At 37.1% G+C, this 21043-nt stretch overlaps 5 protein-coding genes and 2 pseudogenes across 10 annotated transcripts; 3 read left to right on the top strand and 4 right to left on the bottom strand.

Moving 5' to 3' along the window:
* Nucleotides 1–79: 79 nt before the first annotated feature.
* LOC104754851 (UDP-xylose transporter 3) lies at nucleotides 80–3612 on the bottom strand. Its single transcript, XM_010477137.3, has 9 exons — nucleotides 3383–3612; nucleotides 3101–3160; nucleotides 2814–2986; nucleotides 2114–2298; nucleotides 1959–2026; nucleotides 1494–1626; nucleotides 1225–1386; nucleotides 849–1121; nucleotides 80–582 (listed from the first exon to the last, which is right to left on the bottom strand). Exons 3-9 carry the CDS (start codon nucleotides 2932–2934, stop codon nucleotides 457–459), a joined length of 1068 nt encoding a protein of 355 aa, XP_010475439.1. The 5' UTR covers nucleotides 2935–2986; nucleotides 3101–3160; nucleotides 3383–3612; the 3' UTR covers nucleotides 80–456.
* Nucleotides 3613–3909: 297 nt separating this feature from the next.
* LOC104759101 (nardilysin-like) lies at nucleotides 3910–10228 on the bottom strand. Of its 2 annotated transcripts, none has more exons than XM_087494929.1 (20): nucleotides 9843–10228; nucleotides 9176–9597; nucleotides 9018–9093; nucleotides 8866–8912; nucleotides 8614–8726; nucleotides 8224–8297; nucleotides 7994–8089; nucleotides 7785–7904; nucleotides 7423–7656; nucleotides 7175–7323; nucleotides 6772–6928; nucleotides 6449–6598; nucleotides 5985–6364; nucleotides 5752–5901; nucleotides 5440–5622; nucleotides 5119–5322; nucleotides 4905–5008; nucleotides 4672–4825; nucleotides 4461–4582; nucleotides 3910–4363 (listed from the first exon to the last, which is right to left on the bottom strand). In XM_087494929.1, exons 1-20 carry the CDS (start codon nucleotides 9925–9927, stop codon nucleotides 4120–4122), a joined length of 3264 nt encoding a protein of 1087 aa, XP_087351055.1. In that variant the 5' UTR covers nucleotides 9928–10228; the 3' UTR covers nucleotides 3910–4119. The 2 variants fall into 2 exon arrangements, with proteins under 2 accessions (XP_087351055.1, XP_087351054.1); XM_087494928.1 differs by having other exon boundaries at nucleotides 9176–9600; nucleotides 9843–10194.
* Nucleotides 9662–13126, top strand: LOC147923259 (uncharacterized). Of its 3 annotated transcripts, none has more exons than XR_015586655.1 (7): nucleotides 9953–10535; nucleotides 10635–10909; nucleotides 11226–11410; nucleotides 11497–11557; nucleotides 11649–11709; nucleotides 12270–12396; nucleotides 12670–13126. XR_015586655.1 is itself a non-coding variant. In XM_087494930.1 (6 exons), exons 1-5 carry the CDS (start codon nucleotides 9953–9955, stop codon nucleotides 11703–11705), a joined length of 1161 nt encoding a protein of 386 aa, XP_087351056.1. In that variant the 5' UTR covers nucleotides 9662–9952; the 3' UTR covers nucleotides 11706–11709; nucleotides 12270–13126. The 3 variants fall into 3 exon arrangements, 1 of the variants encoding a protein (XP_087351056.1); XR_015586654.1 differs by having other exon boundaries at nucleotides 12707–13126; XM_087494930.1 differs by having other exon boundaries at nucleotides 9662–10535; nucleotides 12270–13126.
* A 233-nt stretch (nucleotides 13127–13359) lies between these two features.
* LOC147923260 (transcription repressor OFP4 pseudogene) lies at nucleotides 13360–14426 on the bottom strand (annotated as a pseudogene). The gene has a single exon (XR_015586656.1). The product of XR_015586656.1 is annotated as a transcription repressor OFP4 pseudogene (transcript).
* Nucleotides 14427–15350: 924 nt separating this feature from the next.
* LOC147923261 (transcription repressor OFP17-like) lies at nucleotides 15351–16216 on the top strand. Its single transcript, XM_087493954.1, has 2 exons — nucleotides 15351–15647; nucleotides 15729–16216. The coding sequence occupies exons 1-2, from the start codon at nucleotides 15449–15451 to the stop codon at nucleotides 16049–16051; spliced, it is 522 nt and encodes a 173-aa protein (XP_087350080.1). The 5' UTR covers nucleotides 15351–15448; the 3' UTR covers nucleotides 16052–16216.
* A 1701-nt stretch (nucleotides 16217–17917) lies between these two features.
* LOC147923262 (uncharacterized) lies at nucleotides 17918–18700 on the top strand. The gene has a single exon (XM_087497344.1). The coding sequence runs from the start codon at nucleotides 18027–18029 to the stop codon at nucleotides 18576–18578; it is 552 nt and encodes a 183-aa protein (XP_087353470.1). The 5' UTR covers nucleotides 17918–18026; the 3' UTR covers nucleotides 18579–18700.
* Nucleotides 18701–19268: 568 nt separating this feature from the next.
* LOC147923263 (protein TIC110, chloroplastic pseudogene) lies at nucleotides 19269–21006 on the bottom strand (annotated as a pseudogene). Its single transcript, XR_015586750.1, has 3 exons — nucleotides 20845–21006; nucleotides 19770–20741; nucleotides 19269–19673 (listed from the first exon to the last, which is right to left on the bottom strand). The product of XR_015586750.1 is annotated as a protein TIC110, chloroplastic pseudogene (transcript).
* Nucleotides 21007–21043: the final 37 nt, after the last annotated feature.

Consider the following 21043-nt stretch of genomic DNA (forward strand, 5'->3'; position numbering starts at 1 on the left):
GAGTAGGTGTATCTAACGAAAATAATTAGAACTGAGTAGTGTAGATTCATAAAAAGGAGTCTAAAAACCAAACATATGATTTGAGTATCCATAAATACGAGCCTAAAAATCAAATATATGTTTTCAGTGTTTGATGAATATAGCCACAGACTTTTGAATACAGGGTTGTAATAACTAAATCCAAAGAAAAACAAAAACCTGCTGTGTATAATAAAAATGGATCATCAAAGCTGTTCCCTTTTCCTCCCCTCACTCTCTACTTCATTTTTTTTTCTCCCCCATACGGTGTGTGGAAGGGTTGTTGATTTTTTCAGTCTCCCCTACTTCTCTGCTATGCGATTTAAAAAAGAGAACAAAAACAAAAGAAGAGAAACTAAAAAGTTTTTCTTTTGACAAATCTGGTACAAAGAGCGTTGATATTTAAAAAAAAAAAAAAAAATAGCGATCATCAAAGCTTTAGGCTTGAAAATCTTTATTTGAGTTCCATACAGGAGCCACCGTCTTTTGCACTCCACCACCATCTGATAACACTCCGCTTCCATTTTCTGCTGCTATTAGCGGATCTTTCTCGCTCTCCTTCATCTGACAAACCCAAAGCACAAGGACGGATCTCACATCAGTTTTTGTTATTCTTATACAGAAACAAAACTAAGCAATATAACAGTCAGTATAGTATAGACCTCAAGGAGTAGTTGACCTTTACAAACACTAACAATGCCTAGGACAAAAAAACGCTTTCTTTTGTTTTGAATCATATGAGAGAAGTAGTTGAGTACTTTTTATCAGGGATCAATTTATTAGTGTCCAGATTTCACTATATAGCGGAAGAGAGAGATGAAGATATATACCTGTGGCAACTGAGTTGATGTTTCACTTGCCTTCTGCTGAGTCTCAATCGAACAGTAGTAGGAATAAACAACCATTCCAATCACAGCGACCAGAATCCCGAGAATGTTGCGCCAGTCAAATGGGTCTCGCAGCAACACATAGCCAAATGCTAGAACCAGGCATGTTTTGAGATGTCCCAGAACTTGATATGTGACAGGAGATGTCTTTCCAATGACAAGAAAAGTGCTGAAGTTAACAGAGACTGATATGAGGCAGGACAGGACAATGAAGAACTGCACTCAACAAAGAAGCACTCGTAAAAATATGCAGAATCGACATAGAAGCAAGAAGATTGGTAATTAATTTTGGTAGAATTCCTAGCAGATTGAGTCTCACCACTACTTGAGAAGTGTACTTGAAGGCAAACACGTTCTGGTTGGTAAGGAGCCCATCCAAAAATGGCCCAGTGACGAAAAGTGTGATTGCTTGATATGGGCAAGACTGATACAGAAGTTGCGTGGATGAAACTTTGAACTTCTTCTGGATGGTATTTGTCATCTGTGTACATTTGGTTAAGATAACAGCATTGGATTGGCTTAAGACAAGATATATAGAAAGTTGAAAGAACAAAGCAATGAGAAAAGAAAGGCTAAAGCATAGGATACAATTTGAGCAACACAGGTTGTGATCACAGCCAGCACTGACAAGATAGAACCCAGCATATTAAGCTGAAGATCTGTGACGGTAGCGATTCCAACACCAAGGAGAAGGATGGTTAATGAAAACTGGATTTTCCGACTGCAAACAAAATAAAAGTGTGTCATAAAATAGGCCCTTGACCTGAAACTAGCTACAGAAACTCATGAAGCCATGATAATGTCTGAGGATGAATTATCAACACAAAGGGACATAAGACTATCACTAAGCTTCTTTCCTTTTTTTGGTTTTAAGACTATCATTAAGTTACGGTACTATTACACAGTATATCAAATTAGAACTTTATGTTAATTCAACCAGAAATGCATGACCATGAGAAGATAGATGCCGTACATAATAGCTTCCACCACATAAACAATCATAACCGCGTTAATGGGAGAGATATAAAAAGTAACAGAACGTTGAGAGCTAACCTGAACTTTTTCCTGAAAAAGAGGGTCTCCAAGAGAACAGTGCAGGGAATAATTGCTAGTTTCGTCATCTATTATTAAAGGAAAGAGAAGAGGGTTAGAACAGCAGAAGCTAAAATGGATATCGCATCATACAGTAGCTGAAATGACAAATATACCTGGTAGAAACCGACGGAATTAAAGCCCAGGCTGAGGTTCAGTAGTCCTATGGATATCCCATTCAATATGCCAAACCCCATCACAGCTCGTGGATCAAAAGGCTTGTGTTCGAACATCTTCATCCATAATGCCACATGAAGGGAACAAAATGTGACCAAAAGATGCCAACTTGTCAAAGTAGTCGCTGCACATACAAAATAGAGTAAGTACAGAAAATCAATTGCATTAAATGGGGGGGGTAGAACAGTGTCTTGCTCACTATAATACTACATCAGAACTGTCGGTGTATCTTAGGATAAAAAAATAAGTTCCCCAGAAAAAAGAGCTAAAGAGTAAACACAAGGACCTCATAAAGTAAGAAGACATTTACACAAACATCACTTTCAAAGTCACAGAGAAGACATTTACACAAATATCACTATCAAAGTCACAGTAGCATCTACATTCGAAAACGTTTGTATTACATACCAAGAATATGAAACTTTCTTAAACACATACAGTACAATCATGAAGGCAATTATGGATCATAAGGAGGCAAAGAGATAGTATGAAGTAAAATGAGCTATATAATCTCTATTAAATTTCAGCTCATTCCTCAGATGTCATATGATAAAACAGGGAATGGATCCAGAGGAAACAATTTCGGAAGCAACATGGATGTAGATAAACAAAAGGAGCATGTGAAATGGAAAAGATTACCGAAAGTGAAGCCAAGGGTGCTAATAAGGGCTTTGTTACAGATCACGATCGAGACAGACGACACAACGGACAAACTCAAAGCGCCGATTGTTCCCAGCTGGAACTTCTGGCCCTCGCTCATCTTCGCTCTCTCCTAAAAAAAATCTCTCGCTTCAATCACGATCTACGATTATCTAAATCCACCACAAAAAAAAAAAAAAAAAAAAAAATCAGATAGGATTCCGAATCATTATTACGCTAGGAAGTGGAAACGAGAAGAAAACAAGAGCGATCTGGAGAAAACGAACCTCAGCCGTGCATAACGGAAACGAAAATGCGAGAGAAAACGAAGCTGAAGGGGAGCTCAACTGCAGCACAAATGGAGAAACTGGTCAGTCGGGAGAGAAAACGAAGAAGAATTATTGAAAGCCAGAAGCCATTAAACCCTAGATCTGCCGTTATGAGACAGAGATCAAAGATATTTTTTCAAAGTGTTGTTGATAAAAAGGAAAACAAATTCAAGAGACGCGAAATGAAGAAACGACAAGATAAAAAGGAGGGAAGAGAGAGAGAGAGAGAGAGGAACTCACATGAGGAGAGGAATCAGAGAACCAGAGAGAATTCAAAACTTCGACGGAGGAGAAGAGATTCAGATTTTGTATTATTATTATAAAAAGGCAAAAAATAAAAAATGCTATTTCTGCAATGAGATGGATCTCTCTCTCTCCCTTTGCCTGCAGTCACACCAGCACCGTCCAGAGAAAAAATAGTGAGAGAGAGAGGAAGAAGATACATTACTTGTTTTGGCCCTACCAGCAATTTTCACCGCGGGATATTATCGTAATTACGAAATTAAATCTTCTGATCTTTTGTTTTTTTACCGTTGGTTTTGTTTGTAAGAAATTCACTCCACAGTAATTTTATTTTCATTAATTGTGGCAACTTTACCTGTCATTAATGGAGAAGAATATTCCAATTTGTGTTTTTATTACTAGTTGGAGAGTCGATGGTATATTTGTAGCAAGGTTTTCACAAACTGATGACTACATTTTTCTGAATGTTTTTTTAGTTAATGCTGCTTCTTTTTGGGTAAAATTTATGATAGCAAGACAATAAATTTTAACCTCATCCAACGGATAAAACATTAATTTAAATGCATATAATCAAATCTTCTTAACAAACAAAATAAATAGAGGCGTTATTGGTGTTTGTCACCCAAATGTATTTATAACTTATCCATTTAAGGTACTGAATAAAATTGGGTGAATGGGAAAGAAAAAAAAAAGCAGCAGCAAAGCAAAACTCTTGTGTAAATGTTGTTTCTCTATCAGCAAAGGCTGGGGTAAAACTGAGAAGTCGACTTGAAAGCTACAGCGTCTGCTATGACCTGCACCGACTTCTCATCTGTTTGACTTTCTTTCATATTGGTATCGCATCCCCAAACCCTAACCGCAAGCCTACGGCATTTTGGTGAAGATTCTATGAAGTAGGTTTTGTACCACTTGATCACATCTTTCTTCTGTATGTTTCTCAGTTCTTCTGCTTCTTTGTGGGAGAAATCAAACATGTACCTGCGACGGTTTAACACCCATTTCGAATTTACTTGGTGACCGATATGGATCAAAGCAACTCATTGAATCTTTATATGAAACTAAATGAGATCGTTACCTTTTGTCAACAATCTGACTCCATAACTCATTTGTCTCAGACAAGAGAGAAGGATCCTTTTCCAGCAATCTAGCAATCATACCGCTTCTATAATCTTCAAATGATTCTTCATCCAATTGTTCCTGCAATTACAGCCCCGAGTAACATTAGTAGAGCTACGTGGGATACTATTTAACGAAACTCAGATGTTTTCTTTTTATTACAAACTTACCAACAGCACTTCAATCTCTTTTATGAAGTTGTCGACTCTCCCGAGCAAATGGACTGGACCGTACTTGGAAGATTGAACACAGAAACAGAAACCATGGACACGATATGTTAAGCGAGGGCCACACTCGACAACATAACCGAGCTGTTCCTTTGTCCTATATCCAAATTCGCATTTATATGATTATACATAAATACAATTTGATTTATCAAACAAAATAGGTAAACATGACTAACCTCAACTGATTGAACAATGGTTCTTCTATGATTTCATGAAAGAGATCCAGCATAGCTTTCATTCTTGTTGACTGAGCTTCTTCAGGCTCGATTTGATAGTAAAGCTGCAAATCAGATGTTGGTTCAAATTCAAAACCATGATTATACCCGAGGAAAGTACTATGTTTTCTTCTTGGCCAACTCATTTTACAGAAAAAGACAATTTCCTTTTTACCTCAATTACTGAGTTTGTTTCAGATTTGTTCTTCACACTGACATCTCTTACAAGTTTGGCACTCACAGGAAAACGTGTTATCTGCTCTCCATGTCTACATTTGCTTGGGAGCGGTTCAACCGTCAAACTATTTTTGAATATGTTTGATATGTTCACTGCTTCGTCTTCGGACAAATTACCATGACATAGAGCCTCAATAAATATCTGAAAACATAACAGAAATTTTACCTACCCTTTTTGCCTGATTTAAACAAAACTCAAGAACAATCACAAGAGCTGTTTATTAAGCAAATTAGGTATCACACTGATGCAGTTTGTTACCTGAGAACGGACTTCAGGAATAAAGCTGTTGAGATCATCGAGAGACAAATCATTTAGCACAGACAACTTTTCGTCACTGTCATAGATTCGCTTACACAAGAGCTGCAGTCTCAAGTATGTGGAATGGTTCAAAGGCTTCATATTAGTGTTTCTAAAGCCTCTCTCCATGTTTTCTTTGATAACCTACAAGTTTAGTTTGAAAAAGTAGCTGAATCAAGAATGAATGAGAATATGAAAATGACACCAAATTTAAACTTCAAGATTAAATGAGGATAAAAAGTATGACAATTATACATGCAAACATTCACATACCTTAAATCGCTCTAGGCTTGGCATGAAGGATTTGGCTATGGTTAAGATTTTTGATAAAAGAGCTGGAATTTTCTCATTAAAGCCATACACTTTAAGCTCTAGTTTATCACCATACATAGATAAAGCGGTTTCAAGTTTTGCTATACTGGCCTGCAGAAATTCAGATATTCATGTCAATACCAAAACAAAAGCATCTAAAAATGTCCTCCTAAAAAATAGTTACGATTACTTGCCTGGTAGATTATCTCGTTTAACTCGTCTTTCAGAAGGTTAATAAATAATTCTGTCAAAAGGCAGTTCTTCACACTGGCATATGCCCCCTTCAGATTTATGCGGAAGTACGTATTTGCACGAGGAACCTTAAAAGTTTCGTCAAGCTTGTACCAGAACTTCATGAACGGTTCATCAATTATACATCTAGGAGGAGACTGAGTTTTGGGATCCACATCAGAGTTAATGGCTCGGATCGAAAAATCACATGGGATAAATTGATTTTTCGAGGGAAGATGCAAAGAGGCATCTACTTCTGAAGGATTGGTCCATGTTTCCATCAACGACAATGGAACATCTTCCTCAATGTAACGAGAACCAAACCAAGGCTCTTGCTGGAACTCTGAAACAAGCAAAGTTTGAAAATAGATAGTAAGAATATAAATATACATCCAAAAGTTACATACTCCAGGAAACTTTAACATACCTTCTGACTTGATGGATTTCGAAACAACATCAATCCGCATGTTTTTTGGTGTGAAGAAACCCATAAGATCTTCTATCAACTTTGGATCCCATGTCTGGTATACATAATCACCATAAATAATGTGCTCCACCGGATACGCAAGCATATTCTCTGTACAATAACACTTACAATGAACTCAGAAACCCATGACCATGATGAAGATTTTTACATTACATGTACACATCTATGCATGGTAAGTTCTGAAACTAATAAGTTGAAGCACTATTAGCCCCTTAAAAGATTCACTCAAAAAGAACTAGACAAATGAGTATATAAGCACAAACCTGAGAGCTCAGAAGCATAATCGTCTGCCGGCTGCTCCTCAGCAAATTTAAAGTCCATGTTCCCAATATCTTGGAGTTCCTTAAATATCCATTCTTGTGGTGACACATCACGCAATAGCTTGAGATATTGATAAACGTAGCCAATGATGTCATAAATCTGTTAACAAAAGTTGTCAGAAGGTCAAAATGAGAATTAGTACCATAACAAAAGTAAATCTGACAAGCACGAGACTATATGCAGCTAGCAACAGGCTATGTCAATTTGCCAACCAGAACATGAAACCACTATAGATTTTACTTGAAAAGTCAGGGACAGAGGGTTATATATACGATTGAAAATGATTGAATCTTTCCCTGCGCCAAACTTCAGAAATATTAACTATATAAATCTATGTAAAGTTACCTTCTCTAAACCAGAGTCAGTGAGATGTATGGACATGCCAAAAACATAGGCTAGAGACGAGCGGTTAATTCCATCATCCCCAACACCAGCAGAGAGCGAGGTTGCCCAACCCCTACCTTTGAGGAATGAATGCAGACTTCCTCTACCCTCTAAAACAAAATGTTAAAAACAACATTCTTCAATGCGCACATGCACAAGTAAACTTGAAGAAAATGCTATACAAAGATAAATCGGATTTGATTTCTTACCATGTCCTAATAGATGTGCTAGATAGTCTTCCGGCTTCTTCACATATGCATGGCGAAGAGGGGGGAGAGTCCATGTCAAATCAAGAATATGAACATCTTTAACCGCTTCTAGGCGATATAATTTACCGCCTTTCCAAATAGGACCTTCTGCCTCCAGAGTTGGCCTGATTTTGGATCCGTTTTTTACAGCACCAAATAGTTCTACAACCCAACTTTCAAGCATATCAAGAGATTCTGCAAGATTTAAAGGTGGCCATTAAATTCAACAAATTAAAATAGTAACACAAGCCAATCTTTAGGAATGTATATAGCGACTTTCCAAGAATCACCACCAAACACATTATACATCTAGAGAATTTTACCTCCCCCAATGACAACGAGCTTCATTAATCCACCATGGTAATATTCTTTATATAATTTCACAATACATTCCCGTAAGTCAACCCCATTTTCCATTGCACCACTTAAGCTCTTCTTGTTACCTTCCAGAGCACATAAAGGACACGTTAATATTATAAAATTTCATGAATATCTTAAGTGTGGCTAGAAAGGTACTCCGAGATATCCTTACCCCATGCAAACCTATTAAAAGGATGACCCTTTGCAGACGTATAGCACTGAAGTTGTTGCAGGCGACATGAATCATTTTGGATGGCCTGGTTAAATTCTACAAATTTGGATTTTGTTAGCAAGACACTTTTACCATATTAAAAGGTTAACTTATCTGAATGTTGATTGGAGATGGATCTTTTGACAGATTAAAACAAAGAAATAAGTGTATGATTAACAGGCAAGAGAAACCTGAATCAACGGCAAGGAGTTCTCGTTCCATAGCCTCGGTCTTCATAAGCGGTGCAACAAAAAACTGAGAGAACCTAATAACAAAAAAAAAACAAATCTTAAGTCAAATAAACCTTCTGAAGAACACAAACGAAAAGGAAAAAGATTAAACCTAACAGAAAAGGAAAATGTTTTACAGCAAACGGTTTAGGTAAAATGAAAGTGATTACATAGTTAAGAGCACTAGGGATAATAGAACAAGACATCTTCCTTTACCATGTCATCAAAAAACTGAAATGATGACAAAATCTAAGCATGCATACTGATACATATATCGCCTGCCTTGGTATATTTACAGCAATTGACATTTAAACAGATAAGTGGAGTGGCAGCTCAAATAATTTTCAGTACCTTTTCAAGGCACCTTGAAGGAATTCTCTCTTGACTTCAAAGTGATAGCAAGTATGCTCCATTTCTGTGTACGCATTAGAGGCTCCACCATGCTTGGACAAGTAACTATCATACTGCAAGCAAAACAAAATCCAACCCGGAAGAATTCACACATATATCATGCTAGAAAATTATAAAGTTAGCATAATACACTATACGAATCTATAAATAGTGCCAAACGATTGCAAACACAGAAAATAGTGCAATGCTTACTTCATTCTCATCGGGAAACTCAGTGCTACCCATAAAAAGCATGTGTTCTGCACAAAACATAAACATTAGAGTGATTTAATCAGTAAAGAAAAAAGAAATAAAAAAAAAGTGCATTCAAACAGTAGTTCAAACTCATAGAAAGATGGAAAGACCAAGAAAGTGAGCCAATCCTTGCGCCTCCGGAGGATCCAAGAAGCTTCCCATTGAAACACACATAGCTGCAGCTGCCTAAGACACACGACACCAAACAGTTCAAAATCAAACCTTAATAAAATAAGAAAACTACTAATATAGCTTAAATTAAAAAAACCTTTTTAGTCTGATGATCTCCTTTCTCTTTCACTTCATCTTCATCCTCATCCTCATCATCTTCTTCATCTCCTTCCCCTTCTTCCTCATCATCATCTTCATAGCTTCCGTCACTATCTTCTTCTTCTTCACCGTCCTCGTCATCTTCATCAACTTGATCCGGAACAGAGCCTTCGGGATAAATATCTGGATCGTGAATAAGCAGAGCACACAATCCATTCTCCAATTCAATCACTCTGTATAACCTCCGATCGTTCGGTGACTTCACCACTACATTGTCTAAGGTCGAAACGCTCTTCGCTGATGCAGACATTGTTCTCGTTCTGAGGAGGAGATAGCGACTCGTGAACAAGTGTTGCTGCTGCAGCTTCTTAGGTTTTGCTTCTCTGTATCCTATGAATCCGACTCCGCCGCTACTCCCCTCTTCTGATTTTTTAGGATTTAAAAAAAAAAAAAAAAAAATCACTATTGCCGTTTTCTCCGTAAGGATATGACATGTAAGCCGTTTTTGGACTACATAAAACGACACGCGTTGTTATTTTAAAAGATGGAAACGGCAGAAAAAGAAGAGTATATCTGTTTCTTCCTTCCTTCCTCCATCGCTTCGTCTCTGAAATCGAACCCCCGGGGAAAGAAAGTGAATTGAAAAAGTTGAAGTTTTTACTAACCTAATTGACCATTCCTGAACAACCCAATTCGAGAAACGGAATCGAAGAGCGAGAGAGTGCGAATTTCTCCGAAAAGCCCTAACATTGTTTGGTTGAGTTAAGCAACAACAATGGCACTGTCGCAGTGGAAGGAAGCTATACTCGAAGGGATCTTCATGGAGATTGAGGATGGTGTTGTGGAGGAGAAGAATCTCGAGCGGTTAGAGAATCTAGTGGAGATTCTACACAAAGAAGGTTCTAAGGTACCCGAATCAGTCAAGGAAGCGTTTTGTAAAGTTGCTGTGGAGTGCACAGCCAAGTGTCTCGCTTTTGAGAAAGATGCAAAAAAGGCTTATATTGAAGCAATCAGATCGATATGGGTTTGTAGGATTATGCCTTTATGTGATAAGGTTAGTTGTTTGGTTACTAGTGACCTTTTGAATAGCTGTCGAAGATTATGGACGGCCCACAGTGACGAAAAGACTTGTAAGAGTTTGATGGATGAGAATACGAGAGACAAAGCTTTGGTTAGTTTGAGGAAGGTTGTTTCTGAGTTGAATCCCAACCTTGTTGCCGAGTTGAATCCTAATATGGATGCATCGGACGAGATTGAAACTAGTGAAGAATCTGAAGAGACAGAGTCAATGGTCGAAGCAAGAGAGAATGAGGTGATTAATAACAGTAAGGCGTCTGAAGCTATGGATGAAGAAAAAGGTTTACACTTTCTGAACTTTTGTTTCTTTTTTCATCTCTCTATTAACTTTGTTACTATGTGATTGTGCTTTTTGTCTGATGAATTCCCGAACCTATCAGATACTGAACCGGAAAGATCCACTTCTGGAGGGTCAAAAGCTGAACCTTTGCCCCATCGATACAAGACCATTTCATCTGCAGTTGTTGACAGAGCGCTCAGAAAGCTTAGAGCTAGTCAAATGGAGCTGATGGAAGCTTTAGGAAAAGGAGGACCGTCAAATTTAAACAATGAGTCGATTACAGAACAAGAAAATGATGTTGCTAATCCTTCTGAAACAAACGTTTCACCAAGGCCTAGCTTGATGGAGCGACGTACCACAGCACATACTTATGAAGTAAATTTACATTTCGTTTTTGGTTCATCGTATTACTTTCTTTAGATAGCTAGTTCGGTGGCACACACACATTTTTACTAAGTTTTCTAAGCACTACTATCCTGATTCATTCTTTCATCTTTTCCCATTATTTCATTTTGGCTAACCAGCTTGCTGCACTTGGTGGGAAATTAGTCTTGAGCTTTGTCTTGTTTGAATTGATCTTTTGCATATTCGTTTTTGCAGCTATAGCTGAGTTAGAATAATCTGCTATTCATGCAAAAGTATAATGTGGGACCTGTTTTCTTCTAACGGTTTTGTTTTTTTCACATTTCAGTGGGAAGACTCCATTGATGATTCCGATGGAGAACCGGGCGATGATGGTGAAATAAATAATAAATCAAAACGTAAAAAAATTGTCATGTCTCCTTTGAAGAGAAACCGAAGTGCAGAAGGTGCTAGGAGGAAGAAAGTCCCGTGGTGTACTGCAGAAACGCTGGCCGTACTAAAAGGCTTTGAAAAGTACTTGAAACCTGAAAGTCTCTTAGATGTTTATCAGATGAACATTTTTCATGCAATTTTATTCATTTGATGCTTTTGTTATTCAGGTATGGTGCAAACTGGAAGCGGATCAAAGATGAGAATCCTATTCTAGTGCGTAGAACTAATGTACACAGCTTCACTAATCTTTTTGCACGTTATTCATTTCTCAGACAGTTGATTTTGTCATGTTGCTAATAGTAGATACACTATCCCACAGGGCGATATTAAAGATAAATTTCGAGTTGAGATGAGGCGTGAAGAGCGCCGTCCTTGAGTAGGTGAGTTAAATATATACATAATCTTAAGGTACTTTCGTCACACTGGTGACCTTGAATGAAGAAGAACACTAATACTTCATTAGCATCTCAGTTCCCAAAACTAAAGTGCGTATGTAGGAAAAAGATGATATGAACTCTCACAAACAGTGAGCTTAGTTCTTAGAACCCAATAGTCGCGGTGATTTAACAAGTTAGTTTTGAAGGGAAACTCTACCTGTGAGCATATGTATAGTGCTGCTTAATACGCAATATAGTTCTCTGGATTCTCTTGAAATACTATCAACATTACCACTTTACCATGTAATGGAATGTACTATAAAAGTGCCAATTTGAATATGTCGATGGGTTTTATGGTTCTCTAATTTTGACCGTTCATGTTCTGAGTTGATAGTAGCATTAGCAAACCAACGTGCAAACACATTCATGTCAATCTAACTTTTTAATGGGTTAGATGAGCCTGTGAGCTTTGTAGGATTGGTGTTCTAATAGTTGATGATCTTTTACTTTACAAATCATATATGTATAAATCAGTCATTCAATTTTCTATTCTTTGATTCTAGGAACTGGAATTCTGGAGTAGGCATCAGACCTTTCTTGTCTAGACGAGTAACAACAAGAGCTGAACAATGACATATATGGAATGTAAAAAAACTGGGTAACATTTTGTCGCCTTTGTCTTTAAGACAGGTAAAAGTTGTGCGTATGATGATGATAATATCTAGTAAATCGTTTTGTTAACCAAACTAGGCTCCTTAATTAATCTAATAACAGTTCATCTCAGTTTATATCAAAGCTATTATGGTTTTTATTGGCTTAATTAAAACTTAAGAAACAACATTCTGTTTCTTGCTTGAAACAAGCAATCAAAAGACAGATTAACCAATGATAAATGTCTTGGATCCCATTTGAGCCTGGTGTTGTCTATTTAATGTTTATATGTATGTGGTTGATCAATTCCAGAGAAATATCCATAATGTACTAACTGTATAAATGGTAGAGGTGGGAGATGAGCATTGGGAAACAGCAGCAAAACAGTGGTCCTCAACTTCTTCTTCTTTATCACACAACACAGCGTTTAGGTTCTGAAAACTTTCTTTTTATCTGCTTTTCCTCTTTAATCATATCCTCTTCTGTGTCAGTGTTACTTTCTCTCTCTAGCGATTATGTTCTTCAGGCTCCATTTTCATGTTTCCAGCTTCCCTATTCATTATGACTGGAACCCATGGCTGCTAAGTACTTGATGGGTTTCTGACTCCTCTCCGTGTGCCTCTTGTCACTACACTCTTGGCTTTTTTTTTTATTATTTTTGCTCTAGTACATTTGTTATTTCCCATCTTTTTCATTCTTGCAATATGACTCATTACTATTGACCAAAGTCGATCAATCCTAATCTAATCCAAGGTTTGTTCTTACAAAAGTTATATGATTATTGCTTCGCCTTTTTTTTTCAATGTTCATCAAGATATTTTTTCCATAACTCTCATGCAACAGTTTAGACCACTTTTCAGAAAGCTGTTTTTATTTTTTGCCTCAAATATCCGGTTTTTGTGAGAGTCATGGGATTAAAGGCTTATTGCTGTAATTTGGATCTCTCAGTCCAGAAACAGTCTTTGTCACGTTATACAGAGAAAAAAAAACACAAAACTGGTCTTGCAAATGAAATCTCCACAGCTGCATCAGACTCTTTGAAATAGCTACAATTAACAGGAGAATTAATGCATTTGATCATAGTTTATGCTAACAACATCACTTACTACACGTTCTTACTTGGATGCAAATTTAGGGTTTATGACTTCAAGCCAGATTTGAACGAAAACCTTGATGATAAGATCATGATATTCCTTGGGATTCAAGGTAAGGTAACATGCTAGAAGATCCTCCAAGTCTTTAGAGGCTCTGATGTTGTTCTCTGTTATCATTTCCACCATTGATTCTCTGAAATCCTTCTTGGGATCAAGAGAGCTCTTGATTACTGCAAAACTGTCACAAACTTGTGTGTTCTGCAATCTCGATGTGCTTCTACGAGGTGAGAATTGAAGTCTAGGAGAACTCACTCTTAGTTTTATCCTTGGAGATTTTACTGATGATCTTCCTCCACTAGAAACTAATGGTTTCTGATGGTTCTTCTGGATTCTACATGCATCTTCCTTTTTCTCTTTAATGGTAACCTCCACAGATGGATGATGGGTTTTACGCAATTCCTTGGTTCGTTTACTTCCAGGGCAGGCTTTCTCCGTTGAATCAAACACCCTGATCTCTTTGGACATTTTCTTCTTGGAATCTCTGTTGTATATGTTGATGATGAAATCATCTGCAGAAGAACTGAGTTTCGAGTTGGTAGAGGCAGGGGAACAGTCTTGTTGTCGAAGACATTTGATCTTCTTCTTGTTGAAATCTGCAGATAGAGAAGAAGAGGTAGGAGGAGAAGGCTTGTAAACAGTCTTCCTTTTGCTCTGTGATTTGTGAAGAGAGTTTCTTGGTGTAATTCGAAAGGTCTTAGACTCTAAGGAAGTGCGTGATCTATCGGAGATGTAAGAGCTTGAAGAGTAAGGAAGAGACAGAGACTTAGAGTCAGAGGAAGTCTTTCTCTTCTTGGTAGTGTTGAAGGAATAAGGAGGAGGTGGAGAATGCTTATTTCTGAGTTTGGTCATGTTCTTGAGCTTGTGGAACCATTCACTTGGGATCATAGCTGACAATCTGAACTTACAATTCCTCATCTCTGCTTCCAACAAAAAAAAATTGTGATCTTCTCATAGAAAAGAAAGTAAAGCTGTAGAGTTTTGTCCGAAGTTAAAGAGATTCTAATCTATGCTTCGTGACAGACTGACAGATATAAAATAGAGAAGAAAGTGAAGATTGAGACTTGCATGTATGTAGGGGACTAGGACAGAACAGTATGGGTCCACTTCGTAGAATGTCTTCTGTTTTGTACCAAACCCATTCCGGTTTCTCTCCCAAACAGTATCAAATTGATATAAATTGTCCCATCTGAACCGGGAAATCATTACTGAACATAAAAATTTCCTAAAATTTTGTCACTTGTAAGATTTCAATTGTTTGGGAGGGGATTAGACACTAAACAGAATATTTCTGGTGAGTTGCTTCCAAAACATGATTCGGTGAACGTGACCAAAAAAAGGGATTTTAACAAAAAAAGGTTGAACAAGATTTCAGGTTCAGGTCCCATCTATTAACTTATAGCAAAGTCACACACAAGTATAACAATAATAGTGTCAAAAAAATACTGTAGAGAATAAAAGACATATTTGCATAATACTCGGCAAAACAATACAAGACACGTATGCTTTGGACCCAAACCTTTTGTTGGGTTTTTGGGTCAACGACTCAGACAGTCAAACTAGGGTTCCACAGAGTGACAGATGATCAAGGTAAATAATGAAGCGGCTCGGTTCGGGACAAGAAGAGTGAACATCAGAGAACCCTAACGGCTAGGTCCAAAGTTTGGGTTGTACTAATTGATTTATTAGTTTTCTAAAGATTTGGAAATTTCAAGTAGCCGTACATATATGCTTTGAGATTTCTGTGGTAATGTTGAAACTACATTTTGTTTTTGTGTTACCTTGAGGTATATTATTAAAGAAATAGGTCTAAAAGGTCATGGTTACCACCATTACGACTTCAAAGGGAAAGGACGTGAGGACCACGTAACACAAACCACCCTCCCAAAACTAACATTATACGTCACAACAAAAACCAAACAGAGTTGCAACGATTTAGAATGAGACTGAAGTCAAGTTTGATGAGCTTGAAATCAAAGCTTTCAAGATCATGCAACAGACTCATCTCCTTCTTCCATGCCCGTTTTGGCAATGTCAATACCACACAGTCTTCTTCTTCTAGTTTGTTGTCTTGTCTCTGTTTCCTCAATACTAATAAAGATCAGAGGATGAGCCGCATCAGACCCAGAAGTTCCCCGTGTAACAACAATTTTCTTTGTAACTATTTCCATTTTGTAGGTCAGTTTTGATCTTAATTTTATCATACTATGCCCAATGCAGCTAGTCTGATCGACGATGTGAAGCTTCTGCATTCAAGGAAGATGTTTCCTTTGGCTGAGACGCAAAGGAACAAGAAAGCGAGGAAGAGTCAAAGATACATGTCAAAGGAAAATGGTGTGAAAGAGGCTTGTAGAAGCTTCGAGAACTATATGATCCATATGGTCGTTGAAGATGGGAAAATTGATGATCTGATGGACATGGAAGAGTTTCTCTATTATTGGAATAATCTGAATAACACTATCTTCCTTGATCTTGTTACTAGATTCTATGGAGATATCTGCACTGACTTGTTCCCAATCGATGATGACTGTGTTAAAAATTGATAAAAATGGGGTTTTATATGTGCGTGTGTTAACACAGAGCATCTGATATTCTGATGCAGAGTATATTTCTCTGTGTTCTGTATTTTTGTAAGTTCTTCCGTGGTCGTTGTCTCCACTTTGATCGTGACAGCAACTTTTATTTTAATACACTTCACTTACAAAGCATCCACAGTATTCCACACACAGTCGCCGCCATAAGCCTCTTTGATCGAATAAAAGCCCAATACGCTTTTAAAAATTAACCAAGTCCCACATCGAAAATATAATAAATAGATACTAACCCATAACTCCTATAAATATAATAGCTAATCCATTTTGGTTTCAAAACATCTACACAGCAGTGGGCTTTCCTAAAGGCCCTATTGTTGGAAGGTACCAATGTTTTTAAAAACGTTTTAGTGTTTTTTTCTTTTTCAGCTTTTTAAAACGTTTGTATTTTTAGCTTTTAAAACTTTTTTTTATACGGTTTTTTATTTTCTTTGTTTTGTTTTGGTTTTTAAGTGTTGAATTTTAAATTTGTTTAAAGCAAACCGGATACAACATCCAGTCCATATTGTTTGTGGTCTGTAAGAGGTGTTCTAGGTCCAATATGCCTTATACATAACTTAAATTTAATTTTAACAAAAAAAATAATAATAAATAACTTAAATTTAACTTCTTCTTTTTTTTGTGAACCACACTTTTTTCTTAAATTTTCAAAAAACTTTTATATTCATTCATGTTATTTAAACTTATAAGGTTTTATAAATAAGAAATTGTTTTGTTTTTTTTTTTAATATTTTTGTTTAAGGTTTTGCAGATAATATTTTATTTAAATCTGTATGATATGATTTCTGGAGAAAAAAAAAATATTTTTCCTTCCAATAAATTTCTGGATAATTTAGTCCTTTCATTTAATACTTGTGTAATGTTTTAAACTAATATATAAACTAAATTATCCTTTAATGTTTATTAATTAACTTAATTCTACTTTTAATAAGAAAACAAAGACTACTACTTGATACACTCTTATACAGTTTTCTTACAACTTTTCAATTACTTTTAATTTTTATCTCTTCAGCTCTTCCTCTTGTGCCAACTCATTACTAAACACATTGGTATTTAATAGAGAATTCAAAAGTATAAAACAAGTTAATGGACTCGAAAAAAGATTAATTAAGGTGACAAAAGGTGCTTCATGTTTATCTCGAGAAGATTAATATATGTGGTAAGTCACTGGTTCTAGCTAGTTCGTGTACAATAGTGATAATATAAACATCTTTTTTGTATGCATAAAATCTAGCGATGCCTTAGCCATTCTTGAAAGCAAGGTTCTCACACGTTATTTCAGCGATAAACCACCTCCACCTCTCTGACTTTTCAACCATTTTAGGGCTGCTTTGATTAACTTTAACAGGTTTAATTAGGCATATATCCTTATATTATATATGTAATATGTATGCTTTGGAATAAAAGTTTGGGAAACAAGAACGTTACAGTTGTGTGTGTGAAATGTGCAATCCATTTCTAAGTATTCTCTTATTCTTTTTCATTAGGTGATGATATGTATGAGTAAGAGCTTTACCTGTGCAAACAAGATTAAGCTTGCATATTTAAGCAAAAGTCCCAACTCCCAAGTGTCTCGGAGTTACATTGACTTTTAACAATATTGTCTAGTTGAAGAATATAAGAGTGTGCAGGTTAAGTATTATATAAATAAAATTGGATCAATGTTGGAACTATAGATAATACTCTCAGTGGCTTCCATGAAGCAGAGTCCAGAGACATCACACCTCGAGATTCTAATATATTTTTTTACTCATTCAAAAATCTATACTAAAATAAGATGACAAAAAAAATTCAAAACTTTTGAATCTGAATCTAAATCTTCTTCACCCAATAAAAAAAAAAAAGTCAAGTCTCTTTCTCTCCATAGTTCTTATAATTGAGCAATAAGCCAAGAAACAAAAGTCACTTCCTAACATAAAGTGTCCAAATGACTCAACTGGATCGTTCTAGGGTTTCCACGACCAAACTGATCCTCTCCGTGGTCGTCGACGGTGACTATTACGGCGGATCATCGGCCGCCATTCCCTTTAACTGGGAGTCTCAGCCCGGAACCCCTAGACGATTCTTTAAACGATCCTCCTTGTCAGGTTTCGATTCTGATTCTGATTTCAATTCTCCGGTTTCAGGTCCACTCACACCTCCTCCTTCTTACTTCTACACTTCTCCTTCCTCAACAAAAACACCCGTAAACCCTAAAAAAACCAACACTCTCTTTGGTTCCTTGCTTCCCAAGAATCGTAGCTCCCCATCGTCTCCGGCTTCTTCTTTTACTTCGTCTTCATCAACAAGGTCACACTCGTCTTCGGTTACGTCTTCTCCATTGAGGACTTCTGATTCGTGCAGCAGAAGGAACAGAAGGAGATCAATGTTGTTCGACTCTGCTGCGAGTTTAGACTACGGATCCAATCATTATACTAATGCTAAATCTTCAGGATGTTACGCTTCCATTGTCAAGATGTTACTCAGAGATGTTAAATGATTCTGCTTCTTCTTTTTGGAATCTCTCTCCTAATTTGTTATTAATTTTTCACTTTTTTGTAATCTCAGAAATAATTTCTGAACTATGTTTCATCTCAATGAATCAATCGATTGAATCATATCAAACTCTAGTAGCTTCGATTCATCTATATTAGTTACATGATTTACAATTTACATGATAAAGAAGAAGGAAAGTGACAACCATCATAAGGGGTCTTTAGCAGACATATTTTTTGTATAATGAGAAATTTCGCCAAAAACAGTACTTCTTTACTATAATGAGATCAGATCTGAACATGTTCTGATGTTCAGTCATGTGAGACCTCAATAAACAACAATAACTTCCACTTACGGTCAAATTCTCAATCATTGAAGTAAATGTTATTATATCTTTTACTCCTTCCGTTTAATAGTATAGATGATGTTTAAGAGGGTTTTCTTTGTTTCATAATGTAAACAAAGAAGTATGGCATTATTTGACGCCATACTTTTACTCAAAATATACGGAGGGAGTATGTTTTAACAGAAACACACATCACGTGACGCCATATAGAGTATGTGCATAATATTTAAAATTCCTTACACATTGGCTTATTCTAGGATTCATAGAGTTTCTTGAGTTTTTCATAATTATATTTTGATTTTTGAGCACTTTTGAGGTACTAGTTAGGCATTATTTGTTCACGTCTTGTTGATTGTGGATCTTTAAATTTATTCCAATCAGGTCAAGTTTTTGGTTCTGATACAAAATTTTCACAGGCTTTGGTCAAATTTTAAACTCAAAAATCGTTTTACCTCCCTCGACCATAAAACAATACAAAATAACTCAAGCTATTTCTCCATAGATTTAGAAGACGAAATTGCCCTCTTCTGCAGCAGAAGATAATGCTTCATCTTCCATCTCACGGAGCGCAGCTGCACTTGAATCATCTATTCCCAGCAGATATTGCAGCCTCGAGACTTTTTCCTGCGCGGGTTTAGGATTACTTTTGGAATAAATAGCATATAGATCGGATAGTTCCTCTGAGACCTCCCATGACATCGGCTCAGCCGGCACAGCTTTGTCACATGCAAGCAAATCATTCAGCGACGAGACCTGTAGCCATAGAAGAAGCATACACGAGTCATACCTACAAGCTGAAATATCCAGAGTTTATGTCAAGATAAATAGGGGGAAAGAGGATTTGCATACCACTCCTTTAGCGTTTCTCTGCCTGAGTAATGCCACGGCTTGGATCAGGGAGTTTGATAATCTACTCTGAGCGAGATCATGGACAACTCTTTTGGCTTTTTCCACATCAATACTGAGATCGGATGGGATTGTCTGGTAAACTTCGATTTCATCAAATTCACCTGTTCCTGATGAGAATATGTCATTCACTGTCTTCTTAAATAATTTCTCTCTCAGGCTCACGGCGATCATGCTGTCAAGACTCACGTTTGCCTCCTTGAGCTCCCGTATCTGCTTAATGTTCAGTCTTCCTTGGTTAACAGCAGTTTCTATCGCGTTTGCCATTTTTGTTGTGGTTATGTTCTTTATAACCTTCTCGGCTTGTGGCTGAGGCAAACCAACTTGTTTTTGCAACTCGTCTAGCTGCTCTACTCTAGCCTTTGTCAATTGGCCATCAGCTAAAATCACTTCAGCTTGTTGCCTAAAAGCCTGCTCGGCTAAACCTACGTGAATGTTGACTATTTCTTTCGAAGTCAATCCAAGAATCCCACCAAGCTGATTCAGAAGCACGTACTCTGAATCGTCTCTCTTTGTTGTGATCTGGGCGCCAAAAGGGATTCTTGTTACCTCTCCGGTTAGACAGTAGAGCAAGTATGTTTTGTAGAGATCGATTCTGTCCCTGTCGGGAAGGTCATCTTTAAGAGTTATCTCAGTCTGGCCAGGCTTGCCCATCTTCTCAGCAATTTCCTTGTCGGGTCTCGTCTTTCTTAGCGATTCAAGAGATCCCCATTCCTCATCTTCACCATCTACTTCTTTCTCTTGAACAGGCTCCTCCTCAGGTGCCTTATCAGATGATTCTCCCTTAATATCAGCAACCATTTCAGTCACAACTAACGTGTTGAAAGCTATCATCTTCTTGAGCTCCTTTGCTGACTCGGTCCGGTTCTCTGCTGCTCTTGCTCGTCTGATATAGTTTGTGAAAACCCTACGGACCTGCATCAATGAAGAGCTTTGTTTTTCATGCCCTGCTATGAGAAGTCGGAAAAAATCAAATCCTAATACCAAACATGGAGAAAGTGAATAGTGAGATACTCACAGCCTTGCTGGCAATGGACATGGCAGTTTCTCTTGATAAGCGAAGACCGTGGGCAGCCTTTCTTACTGATTTGCGAGTTTCGGCATCATAACCATCCACTCCAGAAGAGATTGCATCCCTCACAACCTGGAAAAGATCAAACAAATATCTGTAGGTAAACATTTCGAAAACAAGATATGAAGGATATGATGTAGTCAAA

The sequence above is a fragment of the Camelina sativa genome, chromosome 17 (assembly GCF_030686135.1).
Source record: "Camelina sativa cultivar CO46 ecotype springtype chromosome 17, ASM3068613v1".
NCBI lineage: Eukaryota > Viridiplantae > Streptophyta > Magnoliopsida > Brassicales > Brassicaceae > Camelina > Camelina sativa.